Source organism: Fringilla coelebs (genome assembly GCF_963513975.1).
Source record: "Fringilla coelebs genome assembly, chromosome: 5".
NCBI lineage: Eukaryota > Metazoa > Chordata > Aves > Passeriformes > Fringillidae > Fringilla > Fringilla coelebs.
The window spans coordinates 65,890,236-65,914,200 of record NC_140033.1 but is presented as its reverse complement, the minus strand read 5'-3'; the positions used below and the strand labels follow the sequence as shown (position 1 = coordinate 65,914,200).

Below are 23,965 nucleotides of genomic sequence, written 5' to 3'. Positions count from 1 at the left end.
ATGGCAACAAGAACATTTTCATTTAAGAGAATTTATACTATTCTTCACACACAGGACCCTTGAGGGAAGAGAAAATACAATTGAGCTATACTTGAACTGAACAGTAAAAACTTACAAAAAGACAAGGAAGTGGAGAAGATAAATTGAGATATATAAACATCAGTCTGTTCATGGCTGGAAATTATTATATGCTATAGACTATATATGTTTTTATTTCTTTTATAGTGAGACAAAGAAATAAAGATTATAAAATTAATGTGGCAAACTGACAGTTTTTCTAGTAAAGTAAAACAAAATTTACTTTGGTCAACTCATAATTTACAAATGCTACTGTCCATTTATGTTTGTCTTTTTCTCTCTGATTTAAAATGTATTTTGAAAACATTACTAAGGCCTCCCTGAATCATTTTGAGGTTCTGACATCTAAGAAATTTTTGAAGCACAGAGAAATTATCACCCACAAATGTTCAAATTGATTCACCAAGCTGGGAATCCTCCATCCTGTCAAAATAGGATGTTTCTTTAAAACAACATTACTTTCTTAGAATAAAAAGATATTTTTCTTTTTCTAAAAACATCCAAGTGACACACATTAAGAGTCTGAACCTACCACTCCCACAATAACCTGTCTCCTCAGTTAAAAAAAGTACAAATTCTTAGCAACTTAAGGGTTTCATAACTTTTTTACTGCTCCTTCACAACCTCAGCTATGGCCAGCTGGGAGGGTTTATTTTCTTATTCTGGTTTGGGTTACTGTCTTACCTTGTTACTTGTGATAGGGAAAAGCTTATCCGACCTTTTACAGTAAGGAAGTATGAACAGTTTGAACCAACTCCTCAGCTTCCCCCAAATAATGCAAACTGAAATGCCCTCTCACATACTTTACCTTGTTATTGCTGCATTATCACACCTTTTCCCCAGTGCTTATCTTTCAGCTGAGAGGAATTGCACTGAGGAAACTGTTCTGCCAAGGCAGCTGCCTTTGAGCACTCTTCTCTCTGTCTGTAGAATAACTCAGACCTGCACACAGGGCTTTGGGTGGAGCAGCTCAGTTTGCTCCAGCATGGCCTTTCTACCTCTGACAGGCAAATTGTGGGACAGTCTCTGGCACACCAGAATCCATCTAATATAAGGAATATGTAATACTATATCATAGCAGTAATAGAGAGCTAATAAGTGAGAACAAATAGATTAGACATTCTTAAGGTTAAAGATATTTTAGTTTCTTCTTCCAGCAACAACAGGGCACTTGTGACAATAAAGGTGCTGCTTGAGACATTTCAAGAGGAGGTTTTGCAGTGACTGTTTGCAGGGTGGTAAATCTTTCCTGCAAAATGAACATGCGGAGGAATCCCACAGATTTTGGAGGTTTTATCTCTTTACTGCCTGCCTCTACCTACCAGCCACTTACCTAGCTGCTAGGGGTGGAGGTTCATCATGCATGTCTTTTTTTTTTTTTTTCATTCAGGCTAATAATGAGAAAACTCTCCTTCTTCAAATAACCAAGAAATACACAGGTTATTATGCACCACTGTGCTTCTATTAAGAGTTGTGCTTGCTTAAGCCACAGATCATTAAATTTGCCATGGTATCCATAGTTTAACTAAATCAAATGGCCAAATGCAATGACTCCACGTGGTATCTTGGAGATGGACACCAGCAGTCACTCCAAGTTGGCTACATGAGCAATAAAGACACAGTTTGTATTGGTCCTACATCATCTTCTGGAGCTGCACACGTCCTCAGTACAGAGTGCAGCCTGTTGAATGCATCCTGTGCACCTCTCCTGGAATCCCAGACAGCCCACTGCACTAGGAGCTGAAAGCTGATGCCATGCCCTGAGAAGCCACCCCTCACACTGGAAGGTTTTTCTTGTATCCTAGCACCAACAGAGAAATCCAGTTCAAATTACAGAAAACAGATTTATTTCTGCTCTGTTGCTTGAATGCTCAAAGAACATTGTTGTCTGGGCCCATGCTATACAACAACAAAAAACCCCAAATTTTTCCACATTAGGTCCAAAAGCCACTGTGCAATTGAGGTTCCCATAGCTGACAAATGCCTAAACCAATCATAGCACCTACTGCTATGACAAAGATAATTACTGCCTTTCCGTTGGTGAAGTGTGTACCCTGCTCTGTATCATATTTAAAATAATCTAATTCCAACTCATTTTCCCCCTCCAAATTGTTTCCAGCTGTACAATTCCTCTTTTTCCCCCATATTGTTTTTATTGGATATAGTGCAAGTTCGTAAAGATAGATTTTCCCATAATAAATACACAGATGTTAGAATAATAAACATACAGTCAACCTGATATATGAATATTACTAAGCCTTAACAAACATATAACAAACAACATAAATTGATTTTAAAAAATTGAAAATGAGAACATAAAGTAGCAGAGAAAGAAACGGCAGGAGAAAATAAAGGCAAAAAGGGAGCTAGAAATGTACTTACTTTAGCAAACTGTCTGGATTCATTTATGGTTCCCTTTATTGACTTGCTGATAGCATTAAAGCACAGCTATGGTTGTAAAGCATTCCTAAGAATGCCGCCTGTCTTCATGTATCCCAAGTTTTCTGCTCACACTGAAAACCAAGCTTCCCAAGTTGGCCAACTCATACCACACCAGACACTACTGTGCTAGATTAATCCATCTGCTTGGACCCAAATATCCATTTTTGGAGAATAATGAGCCTCTCTACTCCTCCCATTTTTGGTAGGAAGTTTTTATGAACATTTGGCATCTCGGTTAAACCATCGTCGTAGCCCAGAATAAAAGTTACTGGATTCATATGTGGAATCCAAATTTAATTTAGCCTATATATGGCCTGAACAAAGAATCATTTACTGGCTGACACCCCCTCAGCATGTATGATGGGATGCCAACTGCTTCTCCATGACGCCATCACTTAGATATCTTCCATGCCCAATTCCCATGTTTTTTCAGGCCTGCAGCTGAAACATGGGATCAAGAGGGGACTGACAATGTTACCTGCTTCCTCTACAAAGAGAGCAAGAATCTCTGTTGTTTATGAGTATCTCTCCTTCAGAAGTTGTCCCCCTCCCTTTCCCAGTCTTCTGTTTGGAATTATCCATCCTCTTCCCAGTTTATGTGTGCATATGTACAAGTGCATGCTTGTAGAGAGCTGTGACATTGAAGTTTATGTTCTGATTGTGTTTGCCAAAAGTCTCCTTCACCTGGGAGTTAATAAAATCCATGCACAGATTTTGTTTGTTGCTCAAACTGTAGGGTTTTTCTTTCTCCTATCCCTCCCCCTTTCTGCCTGGAGAATGGATCAAAAGCTAAATGAATGGGAAGAGACAAGAAACTTCCCAAGATGTTCTTCTCCTAAACCGCCCCTGGCAAGCAGAGCCGTAACTTCCTTTCAGATGCATCCTTTCAACACACCAGAAAACTACAGATCAAAACAAAGGGTAAGACATTAAATAAAAAAAATTAAGAAAAAAATAAAAAAAAATCAACTTCAGAACTCCCTTTGGTTTGGTCTACTTATTAATATTTCCCTGTCAGGTGTCCAATTTAGTGATTTTCCAAATCACTGCACCAGTGACACAGCCAAATATTGCTAAATCATGCTCATTTTCCACATCATGAATCAGGAGTTTGAGACAGGTACAGATCACTTTGGATATGTTGACAGATATATTTTTCTAAACACCAGAACATTTCAGTTTTGCCCTGGATTTAGCACTGGTAAGAGCTGCCTGCTCATAAGCACTTCAATTTAAAGGATTCCAGTGGAAAGGGTCAATGCACAAATAATTATCCAGAATAATCCACTGTCAAAGAACAACAGTGGGTTTCATGTCTGTTATTGATTCAGACTTCATACTACAGAGCCTGCACTGCTGACTTTTCTGGGGGGAGTTCTTTGCTTTCAATGCTATTAATGACCTGCAGCTTTCAGAGGCATGTAGGTGACAAATTGCTCTGCCCATCATTTGGGGGAATGGAGACCTAGTGCTGGAGCTCTTTTGTATCATAACCTGACAGGACCAGAGGCTTTCCTCTTCCAGATCAGGGTCCTTGCTTTCAAAATGTTAGAAGGGCAATTATCTTTCAACAGTGATTACCACTAATGACATTTGATGTATAATTATTTTTAATTAGTTTTAAAATTTTTAATTTTTGAATTCAATTGTTTAAGAGGCAATTTTTAAAGAGGCTTAAAGCAAGAAGAATGAGTGGAGAGTACAGAAGAGTATGTGGGAAGCTGGCCTGAAAACTGGGGATGAACACAGGAAGGTGACAAATACAAAAATGTACAAGGACAGCATGAGTAAAACAAGAGAAGGACTGACTTTCTTTGGGGATGGCATGACTATGGAAGAGTTCCCAGCTATAAATATATCAAAATAAGCTATGCACACACAATGCTTGGCAAATTCATCCCATGCTACAGTCTTTGTTCTTGCTAGTAATTTAGATTTCTCTGTCACTTCTATGTCAGGCTGCTATAAATCTTTCACACCAACACGAATGCCCCATGATTTCTACAACTGTTATTCCATCCCCTGGACTATTTCAATTGTTTTTAATATGGTTTCCATGTACTGTATTGGTGATGCAGCCCTCATTCACTGAAGTACCTCTGTGAATAAATAACTCCTCACTGATCCATCTTACAGCTCAGCTAATAAATTGAAGACTTCTCCTGGCACAGTTGGATCCCTAGAAATCACAAGGGGGGACATGTGTCCGTGTGTCATGTCTTCTGGCTTGGTGGTGGGTGGAAGACATGCATGGTTAGAACATCATGGCACTCAAGAGGTGATGGTAGAAACAGATGTGCATCTGCTGGAGAAACCTCATGTTGGGTGAGCCTGAGTGTTTGCTTTGAGTTTTGAAGGGGGAGTCTTGCATCAAAATACAAGTTAGAATAGCCATAAATCTGTAATTGTCAGTGTGGTGGTAGAGGCTTGGTCAGTGGCTAAAGAGGAGGTCCCCTCCTTCCCAAGCAGCAAAAGAGTGATCAATATATTATCACTGCTTACTTTCCTGAGAGCTGAATAACTCACCTGCAGCGTTCATCTCCCAAGGGGTTCTGGGACAAAGCTTTCCTTTGGGGCAAAGTGAAAAACATGCCTGTTTTTTTTTAGTTTTAGGCCTTTCTCCAGTGTGTTCAGGAAGAACTGAATGGCTGGTTTAGTGTTTCTGTGTCAGACAGAGGTGTGTTTGTTACACATGTGAATATTTGTACTTTTAAGTAGTTGGGTTTTTTAATCTTTGTCCATTTTTTACCTTTTCCCCCTTGCTAGTGTAATAACACTACTTCCTAAACCCTATCCTTTTCTTAGGTACTGACCTCATCATTTCTGGGTGATACCCCAGTAATAAAAGAAATAAAGACTTGTGGATTATAGACCTGCATGGAACTCATCTGGCTCAGCTGGAAGGGGTCATGTAAACCTTCTGCAACTGTTAGAGTCTGTGTGGTTTCACACCCAACAAATGTCAAAGCAGAACTCAGCTGCAACAGCCAAGTTTCATCTGTGTTTGGGTTAACCCATAAAAGAGCCCACCAAATTCCACATCAGTCATTTCAGACTTGCAAGAAACCACCCAGCTTCAGTGAAGGGGTCAAGAATCTGGTAAACATTTTGGCAAATATGGATTGAACAGTGGCTCAAGAAAACCCTGGTTCTTTCTATCTTTGTATAGTCTGAACATCCTGATAGCTGGTCCATCCTAATGACAAATAATTTCTGCTCCTTGTAGCTCTTACCTTGCATTGAAACATTGAGACTGAAAGCACAACTACAACTTGCCCTCTTTAGGCATTTGAACTGCCCTCATTTGCAAAATTTTGGAGGATGGAAGGAGTCTCTGGTGAAGAGGATTGCTACCCACAAGCACAGTGGTGAAGATGGTGAGGCAGCACAAGACCCTCAGCTTGAAGAGGAGAGCAGAAATTGTGAAGTGGTGAAAGTGGTGAAAGCCTTTTCACTGGAAAGCTTTGTGATGACACCCACTCCGGTACAACCCTCCAGAGTGGCCCTTTCCAGGCCATAAGGGGTCTCACAGAAGGTAAGACTACTCATTTATCTAAGGTCAGGGCATGCCTGCAAGCTTTGGCAGATGAAAACAGAGCATGAAGAAGCACAGAATGCTTGGCAGATGTATATTTTCTGACAGCAACATAATTCTGGTTACCAACTGAAAGCAAACTAACATAATACCAGCCAAGGAGGACCAGACCATGCTTCTAACAGTCAAGACAAGGGACTAGATTTTTTTTCTGGCTCATTTAAATTTGAAGGTAGAAGTCAAAAGTTAGGTTAATTCCTGAATATGATGCCTTGAGAATGTAATGAAAAGCTCACAGAATATGACAGACCCTCTGCAAATGTAAGTCAATTGCCCAATGCCACTTTACAGCTGAACCACTGTGACCTTAAAGCACCCAGACCTCAGCCAGTTTCTCATATTTGGATGTTCTTTCAAAAAATATTCACTTCCCTTGTTGACCCAAACATACTTCAGTTTTGGCATTCATTTCACAAGGGTGTCAGAAAAAAGCCTGACACCTTGACCACCACTAACAGCCAAAGCACCATGTGAGTCAACACCTCTTTGCACAGATGAAATTAAATGTTATGCCTTTTTTCATGCAGTTTTAATGAGATCTTACATCTGACCACACTCAGCTGTACTGCAAGCACAAGACTCACCCAAACCATTGAATGGAAGAGGTATCAGCCAAAGAAAAAGGGATACAAGAAAAATAGGCTACAACCCCACTGAGAAGCTGGATGGTATCACTTTGAGTGCCCTTGAGAGAGTCACACAGCTCAACATGTTATCCCAACCCAGAGCAGTAGACAGGAGAGTGGGCAGCCCTTGGGGGAGAGAGAGAAGGTCAGGAATAAGTTAAGGGCACCCAGCTGGGTGGTGAGGAAAATAGTGACCTCAGTGCTGGGAAAAAAATTACAGAATCTCCCCTGTGAAATAATACCAGACACAGGGTAAATGAAAAGGTATTGATTTAACATCTGCCAGCTAGCAGCTTGTCAGGCCAGGGCCACGTATTATTTTCTTTGAATATGTTTCCTGCCTCAAATCACTCGCAGTACTTTCTTTGCAGTATGCTAGCAACACTAAAATGTATCATTGCTACATATTGGAAGGCCAGTGTGGTATGCACAGTACTTCCATCAATTATTTGGGACTCTCCCATTGCTTAAGCTTCTGGAAAGTCTGAACAAAGAATAATTTACTGGCTGACACCCCCTCAGCATGTATGATGAGATGCCAACTGCTCCTCCATGACTTAGATATTTTCCATGCCCAATTCCCATATCTTTTCAGGCCTGCAGCTGAAGCATGAGATGAAGAGGGGACTGACAATGTTACCTGCTTCCAGTACAAAGAGAGCAAGAATCTCTGTTGTTTATGAGTATCTCTCCTTCAGAAGTTGTCCCCCTCCCTTTCCCAGTCTTCTGTTTGGAATTATCCATCCAGAGAGATTTTTCTGAGCTGCTTTTAGTTAATTTTGGATTGGCCATAATATTGACCATGAGAAGGTCTAACAAGACAACAGTTGGAAATACTCTTTTCATGGGCTGTGACCTTGGGTGGCTGTGCAGGCACTGAGGCCACTGCAGGGTCTGCAGTTGCACAGATATAAGTGACTTCATCTACAGATCACTGGAGACTCCATGCCTCTTGCCAGTGACTTTTCCCTGGGTGGAAACCCACAATTGTTCTGGAAGCATCGCCGTTGAGCTCCGTGGGTTATAAACCTCTGCAGGAAAGGTGAGCGAAAGCCATCCCAAACACATCCCTACAGCCCTGCAGGGACAGAGACACCCTTACCTACTCGAAGCTCTTGTCCAAAGACTGTCTTCTCTCCCAGAGCAGAGCAGTTCCACCTGCCGTAGCGGAACTGGTACTGGCACTCATTGATTCCCATCTGCGCCCCTTCCCCGATCACGATGATGGCATCAGGGCGGCTCTGGCAGATCGCGCGCTGCCGAGGGGCCAGGCCTGGGATTTTGTTGCAGATTATATTAGCTCCTAAAGCCACCACGGATGACAAAGCTCTGAAGAAAAAAGCAGAAAGACACGTTACAACCCAATTGAGGCGAGCAGGCGCTGCTGTGGGGCTGGCAGGGTGCTGGGCAAAAGGGGAAGGGTCGGAGGTTGAGTTCCTGTAATTGTGCCGGCTTGGCACAGTGTGTCTGGTCTGGTATAGCAGCCTGGAAATCTTGCAGTAATTCCTGGTCTGGTTTGTGCCAGAAGAAAGAAAGAAATTGAATTTTAGCACTTTTGTTTCCGGTCCTACACAGAGACATCAGCTTGTGAGATGTGGAAAGAAAGACTTATTTAAAATGGAAATATAGTGATAAGCGATCATCCACAAATCTCTGAAACTACTTTGAATGCAGGTTCAGAATTAGTGTTTTAGTTACTGCAGCCAGTTCATTCATCCCTCATTTGAAACTGTTAAGCACAATTTATTAAATGACTTGACACTACCAACTCTCTTAACCATTGTTATGCTCAGGGTATTGAATGATTAATGAAGTTCACCAGCATAACTGTGCTTTTGGATCTGGCAAACATCATGGAGCACACAGGAGTTATCCTTAATATCTGCCATCCAGGCTAGAAACATTTGCAGTTCTCATTCCTCAAGTATATTTTCAGAATTCATTATGAAGTTTGCATATACCTTGCACCTGCCACATGTTTTCACTTGAGCACATTTATTTTTTCATTTTTCAGCTCACTTTTCAACATCTTCACAGGCTCATTTTTCAACACCTTTACAGCCTACATGTTAAATGGTAATATTTTGGAAAAAAATAGAACAACCATGGGTACAGGTTCAGTGATGCCTCTGGTCACATCTACTGAGTACCCTCCAGCCCATGGAGATGCTTCAGCTGGCTCTGGACAAGCAGACTGACTGCCCATGATCCTACTTCCCACCTTCAACACCAGCCTAGGCCTTTCATCTTAGTGTTAAAAATTTCCCACTGGAAATGCTGCCTTGGGGAAATGCTGACTAAACAAAATTAAAGAATTATGTAAGAATTTGTCAACTTCATCACGAGGTAACTGCAAAATTACATAAATGCTGCATTTCAATGAAATCAGAGTGTTTAATTTTGTCATTTCAACAGGATATAGTAAAGCCAGAACAAGGAGGGAGAAATTGAGAGCTCTTCCCTGGCCAAAACGAAATACTGCTACTCCTGTGGAATGGAAATCCCATGATGATCCACTCTGCCTTTAGTAGGTATTTTTGCATCTTTTCCAAAGTTAACAATCCGTGAGAAATTCACCACCGGTGGGTTTTTATTTACGGCGGCGCAGGGGGGTCATGGATACAGAAATAAGGGATCACCCAGCACGTGCCTGCCCTGTTCTGCCTCTTAAACAGAAGTAAGAACCAAAGGCAATTGCAGTCTGACCACTCCCAGTGTTGCAGCAGGAGTGCTCAGACCTGCAGCTTTAATTCGCGTTCCTCTGGATGATGAGCAACAAAGCTGGGGCACCAACTGGAGCCAGAGAGTCCCTGAGATTCATGCAGGTTTTGAGCTAAGGGTTTTTTTCTGGCAAAAAGTATTTCTCTTCTTTAAAATTTTAAAAAAATAAAATTAAATAGTGATGTCTTTAAATTAGGACTTTCCAAGAGATGTGATAATCTTAAAAAAGTATTCTGCAGTATTATGTTTGATACAGGGACAAGATTCTCTTTACAGTGGCTTATGACCTTTATGTTATGGCTTCAAAAGCTAATAAAAATCACAGAGGAAAGTATCAGTACATTTTTTTTCTTTCTTTTTTTTAAATCACACACCTTTCAATATTGAAAAGTAAAAGTTGGTTTTTTTTGAAAGGTCACAGAGCTTTTCTCTCTCTGACTTCATCCACTTTCCACACAAAGTTGGATGGACATCCTGAAAATATTCATTAAAATACAAAGGAAAGCATTTTTCCTTAATAGATAATGTGTCAAATTCAGAAACTTAGACTCTTTGACGATACTAAAATGCTGTGCCCCACTCTTGCCCCATCCCCTCCACCTGGCTTTGCCCAGTTCCTGCCCAGGCTTCCTGCAAGACCTTCTCACCTGGTAACCCATTCCACTGCTGCTGCAGACACTGACCCTTCCAGGAAAATCTAGCCCTGAGCAAATCTGTGGTTTGCTCCTCAGAAAGAGACTTGCACAAGGCATTCAAAATTCCATCTGATGCTTGGCACATGAACAAGACACACAGTTCTGGTCTTGTAGCTGCCTGATGGTCATCAAGTCACTAGGAAACCAACTTACTAGCAAAACTGATACCTAAAAATTACTTGTATGTTATAGAAATACTTTTTAAAAAAATTTAAAAATTGATTAAAACTGTGCAATAACTTCCTGACATCATTTTTTTTGAACTGCTGGGCATCCACAGTTTCCACTATTCTCAAGTTGAGCAGCAAAAACCTTACGACTTTCAAAACAAAGGAAAGCAAGAATTGGCCACAGCATCTTAACATATAATTTTCAGTTAAGGTTCTTCCTTCATACACATCCCTGCTGTCTCATAATTAGGTTAAAGAATATATTCTTTGGGCTCCCATTGTTTTTTAGAGCAGGCTTTGGTCAAAGTATTTAACACAGTGGGTTGGTTTATTCATCCAGAAAAGAAGCACAATCATACCTGCTTCAGAAGGTATTGGAAGGGCGTAGTGTTATTATAATTACAATTCTTGTGTGCTTGTGAAATGTATTACAGCAATTATTGGGGGTGGAAGGGGTCTTGGTTTTTCTATTACTTCCAGAAACTTCCCCCTCTCTGGCCTGAACTTACCAGCATATTCCCTCAGACTTGTTTAGCCTACTTTTAAATTGTTACACTGCCAAAAGAAATGCTGAATCATGAAACTGAGGTTTTGGAAAGCTTTATTTTTATTAAAGAAATGCACCCAACAGCATTTCAAGCTTCCTCTCCTCTATTTCTTGTGGCGTCCCTCAGTTTGTGCATCCATCACACATTTGGGAGGGTTATGATGTGCTCCTGCCCCTTGGCAGGTTGAAGGCTAAATTATTTTTTCTCAAAGATGGAGATTGTTTCAATTTATAGCTGTCAAAAGGCAGATCCTCCATGCCACATTTTGGCATCTTCTTTCATCTAATCTTTCTCTGTGGTGCAAATTGCCTTGATTCTTATCACCAGAAACTCCTGAGTGTGGCATTTTGTTAAGATTTCTGGTGCAGTTTACAGTAATTGCAACCATCCTGCACCACAGCAGTCTCCACACAGCTCAGAGTGTTCTGCTGGGTCATCCACATGGGCTATTCAATTAAACATCATCCCCATGGCTTATCCAGATAAACAGAGTGAGTGGAATAATGGCACATTTCCTAAGGAGCTGGCACCAGTGCCTGGCATATGGAGAGAGTTGATATTTCTTCATGCCTATGCCATTAATGCAAGGGAAACACCAGCACTGAAATTGAGCAATATTTATAAACTGAATTATGCCCAAATTTAAAAAACAACAGCAATCCTCCCCCAAAAAACAATCCCACAGGAAAAACCCAAACAACCCAACAAAATCAAACAAACAAAAACCACACATAGAAACAAACAAGAAAACCCCCATCAGATCTGGGCTTGGATAGGACCTTGCAGTTCAAACTTCCATCAAATTACACCTGATGGACAAAATTTTGGAAGGCTTGGTTTCTGCATAAGAATTCTGAAAGGGTTTTTATCATTTGTAAAAATAACCAGGACTGTGTCACAGCAAGCAGAAAATCATGGCAGTGGGACACAAGTTTCAGCTTATTTTCTGAAATAGTGCTTGCTTACTTATGCAAAGACAGATGAATCCTGTCACAAAAAGAGGAATTTCTCCTTCCAAATGTATTTCCTGTCACAGTTGTATCTCCTCTGTAGCACCTAAGCAACTCCAGCTTCCCTTTTCGCAAAGTGAAATGAAAATTATTAGATATTCTAAGAGAGTCATAAAAGTAAAAGTCTTTGAAATGCTTCAGAAATTAAGCACTAAGGCCACTTGAGTTTTAAGAACTGCTTGTTGGAAGAGAAATGTACTCCTCATTCCTGGTTGGCTTGCTGGAGTCTCCATTTTTTATTTGCAAAAGCAAGCATTCACTTAACTTGAGCCCAAGTCATTTCATTGATTTCAAATGTTATCACATCCTTGCAACTGCTGATTAATTTTACCTATAAGAAGGTCATCATGTGAACTGCAGTTTACAGATTCTTTGCATGAGTGGAAAATATATTAAGTAAATCCTTATAACAGACAGCTGTACAAGCACATGATAAGAAAAAAATATTAAATTTTATTCTTGCTAAAAGAATCTGAATTTTGATAAAATTATGAAGCAGAACTGTCTGCTTCTAGATGAAGAGCAGTAACTGACCAATCTTTGGAATTGTCCCCAAGCTCCTGCACAGGCACAGATGTGTACTGAGATTTCTCCTAGGAGCTTAATATACCATTCTGACAAATACATGACAAAAAAGATGTAAAATTAGAGATTAAACCAACAACACATTGCATACACACGAAACACTTAATCAAGTTGATTTTAACACTTTGGTTAAAAAACTAAAAAATTGCTTTAAAAATTCTCTGCCAATCTGTGCTCCCTGAGCAAATTTCATTTTATTGGAGCCCAGGACTGCTGTCAAGAGCTTCTCCTCCCTCACTTGCATTCCTGACTGCACAGCAGCACAGCACACACTTCCCACCGAGCCAGCCCTGCTGCAAGCCCTTGGACAGGCAGCTGTAGGGTCACTGTGATCTCTCCCCAGCTCTGCTTTTTGCCATTCACCTGAGGCTGCTGCTGGGCAGGGGCTTTGTTCTCAGCAAGGAACGAAGGCATTTAGCCACACGAACCCCATTAACAGCAGAGGAGTTGTGCAGCTTTTTGGCACACTGTACAGAAAACTTACCCCACCATCTCTGACCAAAAAGAAAAAAAAAAAAATCCACACAGTGGGTTCTTTGTTAGCAGGAGCCACCGAGGTATTTTGTGGTGACATTGCGACACATCTGAAACCCTACACCACTACCAAATGGTTGACTTAATTAAGAATTCCTAAGTCAATATTTTGAGTGCATATCAGTTGCAGAAATTGGCAGGAGTGTCCTGGGCTCTGAATGCCATATGCATTTGTTTAGGCTTTCAGTTTTGTTTTCCAGCCTGGCTTTGGGAAATCGATGTGTGTGATTGAAGAGGAAATCCAGTAAGGCTGCGTGGCTCAGCCCTGTGCTGCTCTCCCCTCTGCTGGGGCTCCAGACCTGGGGGCTGCACACAGACCTGCTCACTCCCACCAAATGAAAGGCAGAGATTTCTTTGAGGAGCTCACCCAAAAAAGTGCCTGACATCCCGTGCTGCTTGCTGGCATGGCCGGGAGGAATGGGTGAGTTGATGGATGACTCACACAAGGGTAGAGCCTGCCTTGGGGTAAATACCTGCCTGAGAGAGGAGTGGGGGCATGCCCCCCATCCCTCTGTGCCACAGGGAGCAGGGAACACCAGCAAACCCTTGGATCACACCCTCCCCTCACTGCCAGCTGGGATGGTTGCTGTGAAACCAGCAGTGATTCATTGGGCTCCAGCAGAAGGAGGGGAGACATTGCCTGGGATGCCATTCACAGATCAGCACCAGCAACCAGCACCAGCCTCCTGCACATTCCTGCTGCCCACTCAGCAAGAGAAATCTGATTTTGACACCTATCTTATTTGCTGTATGACTGGTCCACTGTGATAATTTTTAATAATCTTTCAGTGAGGCAACACTTGATATGTAACAGCAGGATATCTTGAAGACTGTTACATCTGTAGTTTACCTGTATTCAACTTTTTTTACACCAACAAAAGGCTCATGGAGAACAGAAATGCCTCAGAGACCTCATGTGTCCTATTGTAAAGGCTGCACTAGCAAATTTACATTTCCATTTTCATTGAACATTCACTATCCTCCAGAATTTTTATGGCAAACTACTGTATAATGAGGGTTTTCTTTCTTGTCTCAAATCACTTTACTCTGGGGGCATCTTGTTATATGGTGGGAAACACATCCTGTGGATATAAAAATTTATAAAAATAAAATTGGGTGTTAAAATATCTGAAGCGTGGCAAATAATGATTCCAAAGGAATTTGCCTTTTAATAAGTGCTTGGTTTGCCAAACCAGAGAAAACTGATGGGCCAGTGTTTGAAATCTGCAGGAAGGAAGCAATTCCAGCATAGTCCTGGGCAATTCATGGAAAGATGGAATATTCCTGCTTTGGTCTTGTCAGTGATGAAGGGGGTGACATAGGTTGTGCAATTGCATTTATCTGAATAGGCCTAATGAAAAATGGTGTTGATACAAAATTATTTGATTCTTTTTACAAGCAGAGCTTTATCAGATTCAGAAATCAAACTGAAGCACTTTTGTTTCACGCAGGATTTTTTCTCTTGTCTCTATAAACAGCATCAGCAGGACCTACCAGTCCTGTTCTGCAAACATGCACTTGCCTTACCTTGCAGAGTACCAAGCAGCTTCCAAGCCCATTCCTCAATGCCAAGGTGCCCCTCAAGCTCTCACAGCTGGTGTTGATGTCTAGCACCACAATTTGCCTTCCACCCCATTTCTGGCTCCCTTTAGCACCAGAAAGAGCCACACTAATATCTGACAGGGAGGCACAGAGCTGTTTGCTGAGCAGCAACCCACCGCTGTGGAAAGCAAAGTTACCCTGCAGAATAACCAGGGTGGGATATTGCAGCTCTCCTGGCAGGGAATGCAACCTTGGGATACCAAAGTGGCTGGAAGAGATAAGTCACAGATTTGCTGTGTCTATGCAGAGACAGAAAATCTGAACTATGATACTGAACTATGCAGTTCAGTATCATAGAAAAATGAAAATTTCTATATATAAAGTCCACAGTTCTGTCCTGTTTTCCATATAGTAAATAAGAACAAATAAGCTTTCTCCAATCACACACAACATATTTATAAGTATGGGCATTTTCCAAGCTTTATCAATTCCAAGCCTTAATTAAACTTCAATGAAGTGCCTATTTTGTCTCTGACCAAATTTAGCAGTCTGTTCTGTTTGGGGAATGGATTAAGAGGAAGAAAGAAATAGGTAGTCTTCAGGCAAAGTCCAAGATTTATCAAGACCATACCCTGCTTAATTTGTGAGATCTGATGAAAGCCTGTCCCAGTCCTACCACAGATGTCCCACACAGAAGCAATTATCTATTGGCTAGCTCATTCTGAAATGCCAGGTATGCCTTGTGGCTTTAAAATTTTTAAGGTGAACTGTACTGGAATCTATCTTAAAATAAATGCTTCGTGATATTTTTCATTTAACATTTTTTAAAGTTCTTAAATTTTTTGCTCTGTTTGCATAGGGCTTTCATGGATGTGATACAAAAATTAAAAGAAGAAAGCACATACTAATGGGTCTGCAGGAGAGGAAGACTCTTCCTTCTCAAAATTAAGTCCGCTGGCTTTACTGCTGTCGTGGTTTAGGCAGGAGCTCATCAGGATCTGAGCAACCAATGAGAATAAATTCTGAAAGTCTACTGAGCCATCATGTTGGAGAATTTGGTATATTGTGTTAAAATGCTGAGGCTCCATTGCAGTACCATGAGGATCAAAAGCTGTATGCAGCTCTGAGGTACTCCTGAAAAGCCATGTAAAGTTGTCTCAGACATTCTTTTATTATGAAGGTGGAGAGGCCACATTGACCCTTCCCATAGTGCACTTCAGAGTAAATCACCACTGAGGGCTGCTATTTGGACACAGATATATGACCACAAAACAAGAGTTACTGGTCTTGAATTAGCAGCAGAGGAAAAAAAGTTAAATTCTCTTTGTCAGTGACATTGAATTTTTATCCACTGAATACACCACTATGATGAGCCATGATTTGTTTCCTTTATTCCTTCCCTCACCACTGTTTTCATGGTGATAAATCTTTCCTAAGGCCACAAAAAGTCAGGATATAGAATTAAGTAACATCCACAAACAAAATTAAAGCAAAAAATCCATGGACTTGGTGCCGTCAGGTTTACTTGCTGGCTCCTACATCTGGAATGGGAGCATTGCTCAAACCAGCAGCAGTGTGTGCTGCTCTCATCTGCTCTAAATGCCTCACTTCAGACAAAACCATTGTCAGGGGGTAAAAGAAGCAGCATGAGTTCTTTTGATGTTTCTCTACAACAGCTGAAGCTTTGGGATGGCAGACAGAAGGGCAGCTCCAGAAGGGCACACTGCTCCAGTGCTCAGCAGATGAGGAAGTGAATGCGGGGACTGGGCACGTCCTTGGCACCACCCAGGTGGGACCAGGCAGATCCCTGGTGCCCCAACAATAGTCCCAGTTTGTTGTGCAGCCTTGAGCCCTTGTTATTTTTCCTCCTCACTTACCCACCTTCACCTTTCCCTCAAACTACAGCAGTTGGGGGACACTCATTCAGAACATTTGTGTTGTTCTCAAGACGTAGGAAAAACTGGAAAAGAAACACAAAGTGCCAGCAGCAGGAACTGTGGACCTCTCCAGGCTTAGCACGAACAGGTCAGAATGAGGAAAACTGTGGGGTTTAAAATTATTTTTAAATTTCATGTCAGAGTTTATTCCTCCACAGGAGAGCTGCAATATCCCAGCAGAGATGGGGGGTGTGTCTGCATGGGGCTGGGTGGTGGTGCAGAGGTGCCTCTGTCAGAGACATGGCACGAATGTACAACTGCTCTCCATCTCCAGCACCAAGGACAGGAGGGAGGATGCACCTTCCACATCACCTCAAAAAGAAACAGATTCTGCTCCTCAGAATCATGGAAGAGTTTGGGTTGGAAGGGACCCTAAAGCCCATCCAGTTCCACACCCTGCCTTGGGCAGGGACACCTTCCACTATCCCAGGCTGCTCCCAGCCCCATCCAGCCTGGCCCTGGGCACTTCCAGGGATGGGGCAGCCACAGCTGCTCTGGGCACCCTGTGCCAGGGCCTCCCTTTCCCCTGGAGAGGTTGCTCAGGTTGGCACAGGGGGATTGCCTGGGCACAGGTTCTGCTCCCAGGGCAGGTTTGTGCTAGGGCTGGACAGCCAGCTTTAAATGACCTCCCTGGGCTGGCTGCAACTTCAAACAAAAGTGCCCTGGAAGTCCCTTTCAGCTTGCATAGCTCAGCTAAGCTCGGGCAAAGCCTTGATTTAGGAAGGAAAATACTTTAGGACCACCTTACTAAATACAAGAGATCCATACAGATTTCAAGGTGATCAATGTATGGCTGATACCCTTTGTGTTTTCCTGGTCATGCAGTTCTATTTTGCTTCCATGGAAAATTTGTTGTTAACTGCAAGTCAGCCCAAGTCAATGTTCCAGAATATGTCCCTGTACAAAGACCTCATGTTAACACCAGATCCCAAATTAAGAAGGTAGAGGTGTTACACTAAGGAAGTTGCCCAAGAAATGCAGAGGGCAGAAATGCTACACTTGGTAGGTTTTCTATACTTTTAATTAATACTTATTGAAAAGAAAAAGAAAAAAAAAAGCAACAAGTTTTTAAGCAAATAGCAAATGGCGCTTGGAAATATTTTTTTAATTGTCTCCTAGTGTGTTAATTAATTTTGTCTCTCATTTTCTGAGTCTGTTCCCTAATGAGAAAGTTATTTGCAGCCTTGCTTGTACCACCACACCAGCTATAAGCAAAACTGCTTGGCACTTCCATGGAGCAGACCTGCATTCCCTGAAACCAGCAAAAGTCCCCACTGCCTATTGGTGATCATGGAAAGAGAAATTCTGATCCATCAGATAGATAATTTCTGGTGAGCTCCTTACAGGAACTACCCTCCTGAAATTATGAGACACTTATATTTGAGATTGTACATGTTGGTTAGACATGGAAATGGGGTCTGATCAGACCTTCAAATCTGTACCTAAAAGTTGGATATCACTACAAAATAGCTTCAGTCTGAGAAAGTCTCAAGTGTGGAGAAAAAGGGGAGAACCCCTCAGAAACATCAGAATATTAAGGTTTATTTCCTATGCAGATTTCCAAGCATTTAAAACATTATTGTATGCTTCATGTGGGCTTTGTGTGAACAACAATTCTCTGTTTTATAATCTGAACTGTCAACACTGGCACAAAATATTGTGACACCAAACAGGGCTATCTATGAATGTCTAAGGTTTCTTTCAGCTACTTATTTCAAAATTTTAATTCTGAGTGATATAAGAGGCCTGGTAAACCAAACAGTGACTTTTCTAGTTGCCTGGCTTGTTAAGTCTATTCCAGGTGTTCAGAAGGATTAGAAAAAGTCATTTTGAGTTGTTTTTCTAGAGGGAGTTTCTAAATCTGGTGTGCAGCCATAAAAATCTCGCATCTGTGTTATTATCCCAGTGGCCCATGCTGGGTGTGCCCTTGGTGTTTTGAAAATCACTGTAAGCTTGTGAAAGCAGCTGGATGGAGTACTTCTCCTTCTAAAATCCACTCTCAGAAGATCCCACACACACTGTCAGTCATACACACACACAGGCATTTACCTGCCTTTTTGTAAGGTGGCATATTGACCCCAATTTAGCAGCTTCAAACTGAAGATGCTGCTGACTATGGGAATCTTGGATTTCTTTTTCCTCCAGTTATCTTTCTGAATTTGACAATTTGAAAAAAAAATCCCTTTATGGCCATGCAATCCAAAGAATGAAGAGATTTAAAGAGGTAAGTGATAAGGACTGTCTGGGATTCACAGCTGAGCCTGCAGGGGTGGTACTAAAACAGCTCTACCAAAGTGAGTCATGTGCAATCTGTAGGGACTACAGGCAGCTGATGGCACACACAGTGTCAGCCAGGGAGCACCCAGAGCAGGTTAAGCCTGGCTTAACAGCCACATCTGAGCCACAGTCCAGTCTCCACCATCAGTCAGCCCCACACTCCCACAGAAATCTCCTTTCACTGCCAATAAATACTTACTCTCATTTTTCTCCCTGATGCTACCATTCTTTTGGCACTGATCTTTTTAACTTTTTACCCCTAGGTAAAACAGAAATTGATAGAGAAGTTAGCTTTCTGTCTGAATTACATTTATCTGTTCCATAGAAGAAAAACTTAAGCTAACAGTAGCATCACAGACTATTAGGAAGCTCAGAAACTATCAAATTTTCCTAAAACTCCATGACTTAAATATCTTTTAAGCACTATAGCATGCTCAGGAGATGAGCTTGTTTTAAAAGTGTTGTGGTCATAGACAAGGACAGCCATGGGCATTCTCTAAGACATGAAGTCTGGAACCTGCAGGCTTTCCCCCAGTGGTTCCCCTGATGGTGTGATCATTTGTAGATGGTGTTAGAGCACCTGGGCACTGCAGGAGAACTCCTGCACCAAGGGATCTGAAAGCACATGCCAAGGTGTGTCAGAGAGGCAGCTGTGCCTGCAGAACTGGCCCCTGTGTGCTCACATGGAAAGGCTCCTGTTGGGAGAGCATGACACCATGAGTGCTGGGGACTGAATGAGCTGCATCCCCCCGGGAGAGCTGGGTGAGGAAGGAACGTGGTGATGGGAAGGCACAGGTTCCACAGAAGGCAGCAAACTGGACAGTCAGTGACTTTGAGGACACAGCAGTCCATCCACCTTCCCTGGGCAGGGCCAGCTGCACCTTTCCCCCTCCTGACTGACACTTCAAACCATTTATAAATCACCCTAAATTTTCCCTGAAAGGATGGTTGGGCACTGAACAGGCTCCCTGGGGAATGGTCATGGCTCCAAGGCTGACAGAACTCAACAAGCATTTGAACAGCACTCAGGCACAGGGTAAAATTCTTGAGGTTCTCCTGTGCAGGGCCAGGAGCTGGACTTGATGATCCCTGTGGGTCCCTTCCAACTCAGAATATTCCAATCTTTCTATTCTATGATACTAGGAAATTTCTGCACTTAAAGATCAGGGTTTCTTCTCTGATACCAAATGGGAAGAGAATGTTTTTTCCCCAGAGGCCTTGCACTGCCCTTTAAGTTGTTTATAAACCTTCTGCAAAACAAAGCAGCCCTCATTCAAATTTTCCTCTCATGCATGAAACCTCTGATCATTTCTATCCCTCTTTTCAATGTTCTCTCCCACTGGTCCAAGGTTTTTTTTCTGCACAAGAAGATAAACAACACATCATGACTGGAATTACACTCCCCTCTTCTCCTCTCAGGGAAACAGAAACAAGATAAATGCTTTTGCCATTCCATGTCTGTTTTACTTTCCACTTAGTAAAACAGAGCTGAGACCTAATGTGGCTCTTCAGTCCCCATTCTACAGTGAATTACCATTGCTTCTGACTTCAGTTCCTGCATGGACTGCATTGCAGCTGTGTAAAGCAGGCCCAAAATATTTTGACTCCTTGTGCCTCACCCCCTCATTAGTGGAACAGCAGCAGTTCAGCAATCAGTGTCCAGTTATGAGTACTCCTTTTATTTGCAGCATCTGACTTTGAGAACATGGAGCAGAGGGAGGGGAAGCATGGTTAAAAGTATAGAAAAACAATTTGCTTAGATTGTGCTTCATATTTACATTAGAGAGACAGGTCAAGTAAAAGTATCTTCACTAAGTACCTAAAATACACAAAGCTTGTGTTTTAAAAGCACCTATTTTAAGAGTCTTTAAAATATTGCATATTTTGCCTCCCACTGATACAAGCCTGAACAAATCTACACCAAGTTTTGGTGCAGTATTGAGTGGAATTATGGCAAAGGAATCAATTTTCCCATTTAACAGTAGCCAAAGTAGGTTTGATGTGTTTTGGTTTCATTGCACTTCTGAGAGTCAGAGCCACTGCTCAGGAGAATGAGAATTGCTCCAACTGGAGATCTGGGAACTGGGAGGATGAGGTGGCATCACCTCCAGCCTTACCAAGTCATTCTCTTGTGTCTCCAAACAAAGCCAGAGAAGTTTTTCTTGTAAGGAGCTACATGTGTTGGTGGAAAAGTATCTTTCAGTTGCAGGCTTAAATACTGTCACCCTTTGTTTAATTTCTAGGCCAGTCTGAACATTCAAGGGACCCTAGGAGTTAAGATTTACAGTTCAAATCATTCAGTGCTTCTGAATTTTCTGTAATTCATGGATTTTCTATAGAGTATGGATGATATAAAAGTTTCTACCCAGTAACACTTCTACAATTAAGCCAGTGTTTTCATCCAACTTGTGAGCATTTCATCCCTAGTAAAAATCAAAGTGCCTGATTTTATTGGATTACCATTGCATTATGCCATTACCATGAATCATTAAACTCTGGCTTCTCTACCTCACACATAAAGCATTTGTGCCATATCCTCAAGTTTTCCTAGCACAGCCTATATGATCCAGGATGAAATATTTTTGCCATAGCAGAACAAACATGCAGCATGGGAAAGACATTACTATAAAATAAATCTGAGGGGAAGCTGAAAGCCCAGAGTAACTCTGAGAGCTCAGTTTTGGTTTCTTTGGATCTTTAATCCCCAGAATGGCTCCTTTTTTTTTTTTTTTTTTTTTTTTTTTTTTTGTCCAAATTGTTCACCCAGGTCTAATGACCATTGAACAGTCTGGCAGGCACTACACATGAGATAGGATTAGGAGGTCATGGGTTCAGTCTGCAAGTAGGACCACTCACCCCTCTCACAAATCTACTCAGTTGACAGACAATTCTTTGTGATGAGTTGGCCACCCATTTGGAGGGTAAACAGAATTCTCACTTATTTTGAAAATTTGACCATGAGACACAATATACCTTTCTATGTGGGGAAGCCCACCCCACAGACAGGGCAAAAAAAATCACAGTTCATGCTGTTCAAAATCCATCTTCCCTAAGGCTCTTCCTGGGCTGACCAGTGTTTCCCAAGCTGAGTGCTTTTATTCTTTTTAGTCTTCCGGTGTGTGCTAAAAAATACTTACAGAATGCTAAAAATCTTTCTTTTAAAGGAAAAACTAATTGAACTAATGGAACAACATATGTATTTGTTCAGTTACTTTAATGAAGAGAATGTTTTGCATGCTTTCAGGAAAAAAAGAATTACAAATAATACCTTAATGCCATGTCTTAAAGTATGCTTCAGAACTCTCCTAAGCATCTTGTTTGTTATGCTTCAAAACCTTCTGTCACCAGAAAGGAAAAAAAAAAAATCAACAGCATTCCTTCTGTCTTACAGAAAGATGAGAGTAAGAAAATCACCCCTTTGGGGATTTTTAGTTGGTGTTGGGAAAACTATAACTTCATGAAGGATCTGATAACTAACCCATATGGTGCGTGATCCTGATAATACAATCCAAACATCACAAACCAACTCCCAAAAGCTAACAAGAATCAGCGTCTTTGTTGTAGAACAAAACAATGAGACTTCATGCTAACCCAAAATCCAGTTCCTCTGGAGATACCAAATGCCTAAATCACAAGGAAAATAGATGGTCACAGATGATGATGCATGTCCTACAGTTTGTTGTTGCCTCCCACAGATGAAACAGAGGGCTTGATCTCTTGTGGTGATAAAAATCCTCTGGGATTTTTTGGAATCAAAGAACTGATGGAAAATGAGATAATTAAAATTGCCTGCTTAGAATTCCTGTAAGTATTAACTATATGCTGTATTCTTCTGCTCTTTCTGTTCAAACAGTTTTTCTGCTTTTTTTCTGTATAAAAACCATCCTAGCTTTTTTATTCTGGGGGGCAAGATTACTCAAGTAGAAGGGCTTAAGTAAAGGGCTGATATTTCCCAGTTCAGGTTCAAATAATTCAACCTAGACGTTCAGACATGATATTTAACTCTACGGCCCAAGAGGACAATCCCATGAATGTAAAATTGAGTACACGTGTCAGAGGCCTGCAACTGTTTTGGGACTCATTTGGGGACATAAATATTTTACAGTTATGACTTATCTGTATGAAATGCATACAAAGTATAGGTGAATGTGGGTTTAACTCAAAAAGAAAAGGCATAACATTTTATGTGTTTCTTAGGGTTCTCTCTGGCTGGAGAGGTCAAGTGATGCCAGGATAGATTTTGGCCATAACCTACCCAAGAAGAATTTTGGGTGGCAAAAGAGCCAGACATATGAAATAGGCTCGCTCAGGGCTTTCTAGAAATTATAATGAATGAATCCACATTGCACAGAAGAGATTATCCTCCTTGTTTTGCTAATAGAGGAAAATATGATTCACAGATCTAGAGACTTCAAATGGGAAATTTGACCTTATAATGATTTTTATATTGTGGACTATTTTTGAATCATAACTGTCATGGTAAGTTCCCTATCCAGTTTGGTTATTTTGCTCAAAACCACTATTGTGCTATTTCAGTGAAAGACAAACATTGACAGCCAGTTTCTAGGTGAAGGGATCTCAGTTCTGCCAAATATTCAGCAGTGTATCATCATGCGTGTCCAAAAGACATCACTGCATGAAACTCTAACACAGATAAAAGTTCATAATTAATAAAACTGTTTCCCATGCCAAAAAATCACTCACTCAGGAGGAAAATGTAAACCCAAAAGAGAGATCAAATAGCTTGTAGTATAAGGTCCTAACTGACTGCAGCCAACGAAAGTCGCTTTTACTGACTGAAGTCTGCAGCAAGGCAGAAACGGCAATGAATTCCAGGAATGAAACAGGACAGACCAGAGAGAACTGAAAATATTGGGAGAAAGAATTCTCACAGAGTGAACCTTCTGCTCCCCAGAGTCAGTGTCACTTTGTCCCTGATGTGGTCCCAGCTGTGACAGCACCAGGAGAAGCTCTGCCCAAGAAGGGGGAAGGCGATATGGTGTGGCCTGAAGGAGCTGCTGGTCCATGCCAGGCACCACTGACTGCACTGCCAGAGGCACCCAAGCCAAGCTGGGCCTGGGAATGCCAACAACTGCACCGTGCCAGCATGCCAAGGCTGATCCCAGAAAAGATGGGCACTATGGCAGAAAGGATTGAGCTGCTTGACCTCAGATGACTCAGTATGACAAATACAGGGCTTGCAGA

General features: G+C 41.6%; 1 protein-coding gene across 2 annotated transcripts in view; it reads right to left on the bottom strand.

Moving 5' to 3' along the window:
- Positions 1-23,965, bottom strand: part of WNT7B (Wnt family member 7B) — a gene marked incomplete at both ends in the record, with an annotated part of 90,802 nt that overhangs the window by 30,851 nt on the left and 35,986 nt on the right. For both annotated transcript variants that reach the window (XM_084205944.1, XM_084205943.1), the window contains one exon: positions 7,844-8,070. In XM_084205944.1, the coding sequence (XP_084062070.1) occupies positions 7,844-8,070 (227 nt within the window). The remainder of the gene's footprint in view (positions 1-7,843; positions 8,071-23,965) is intronic.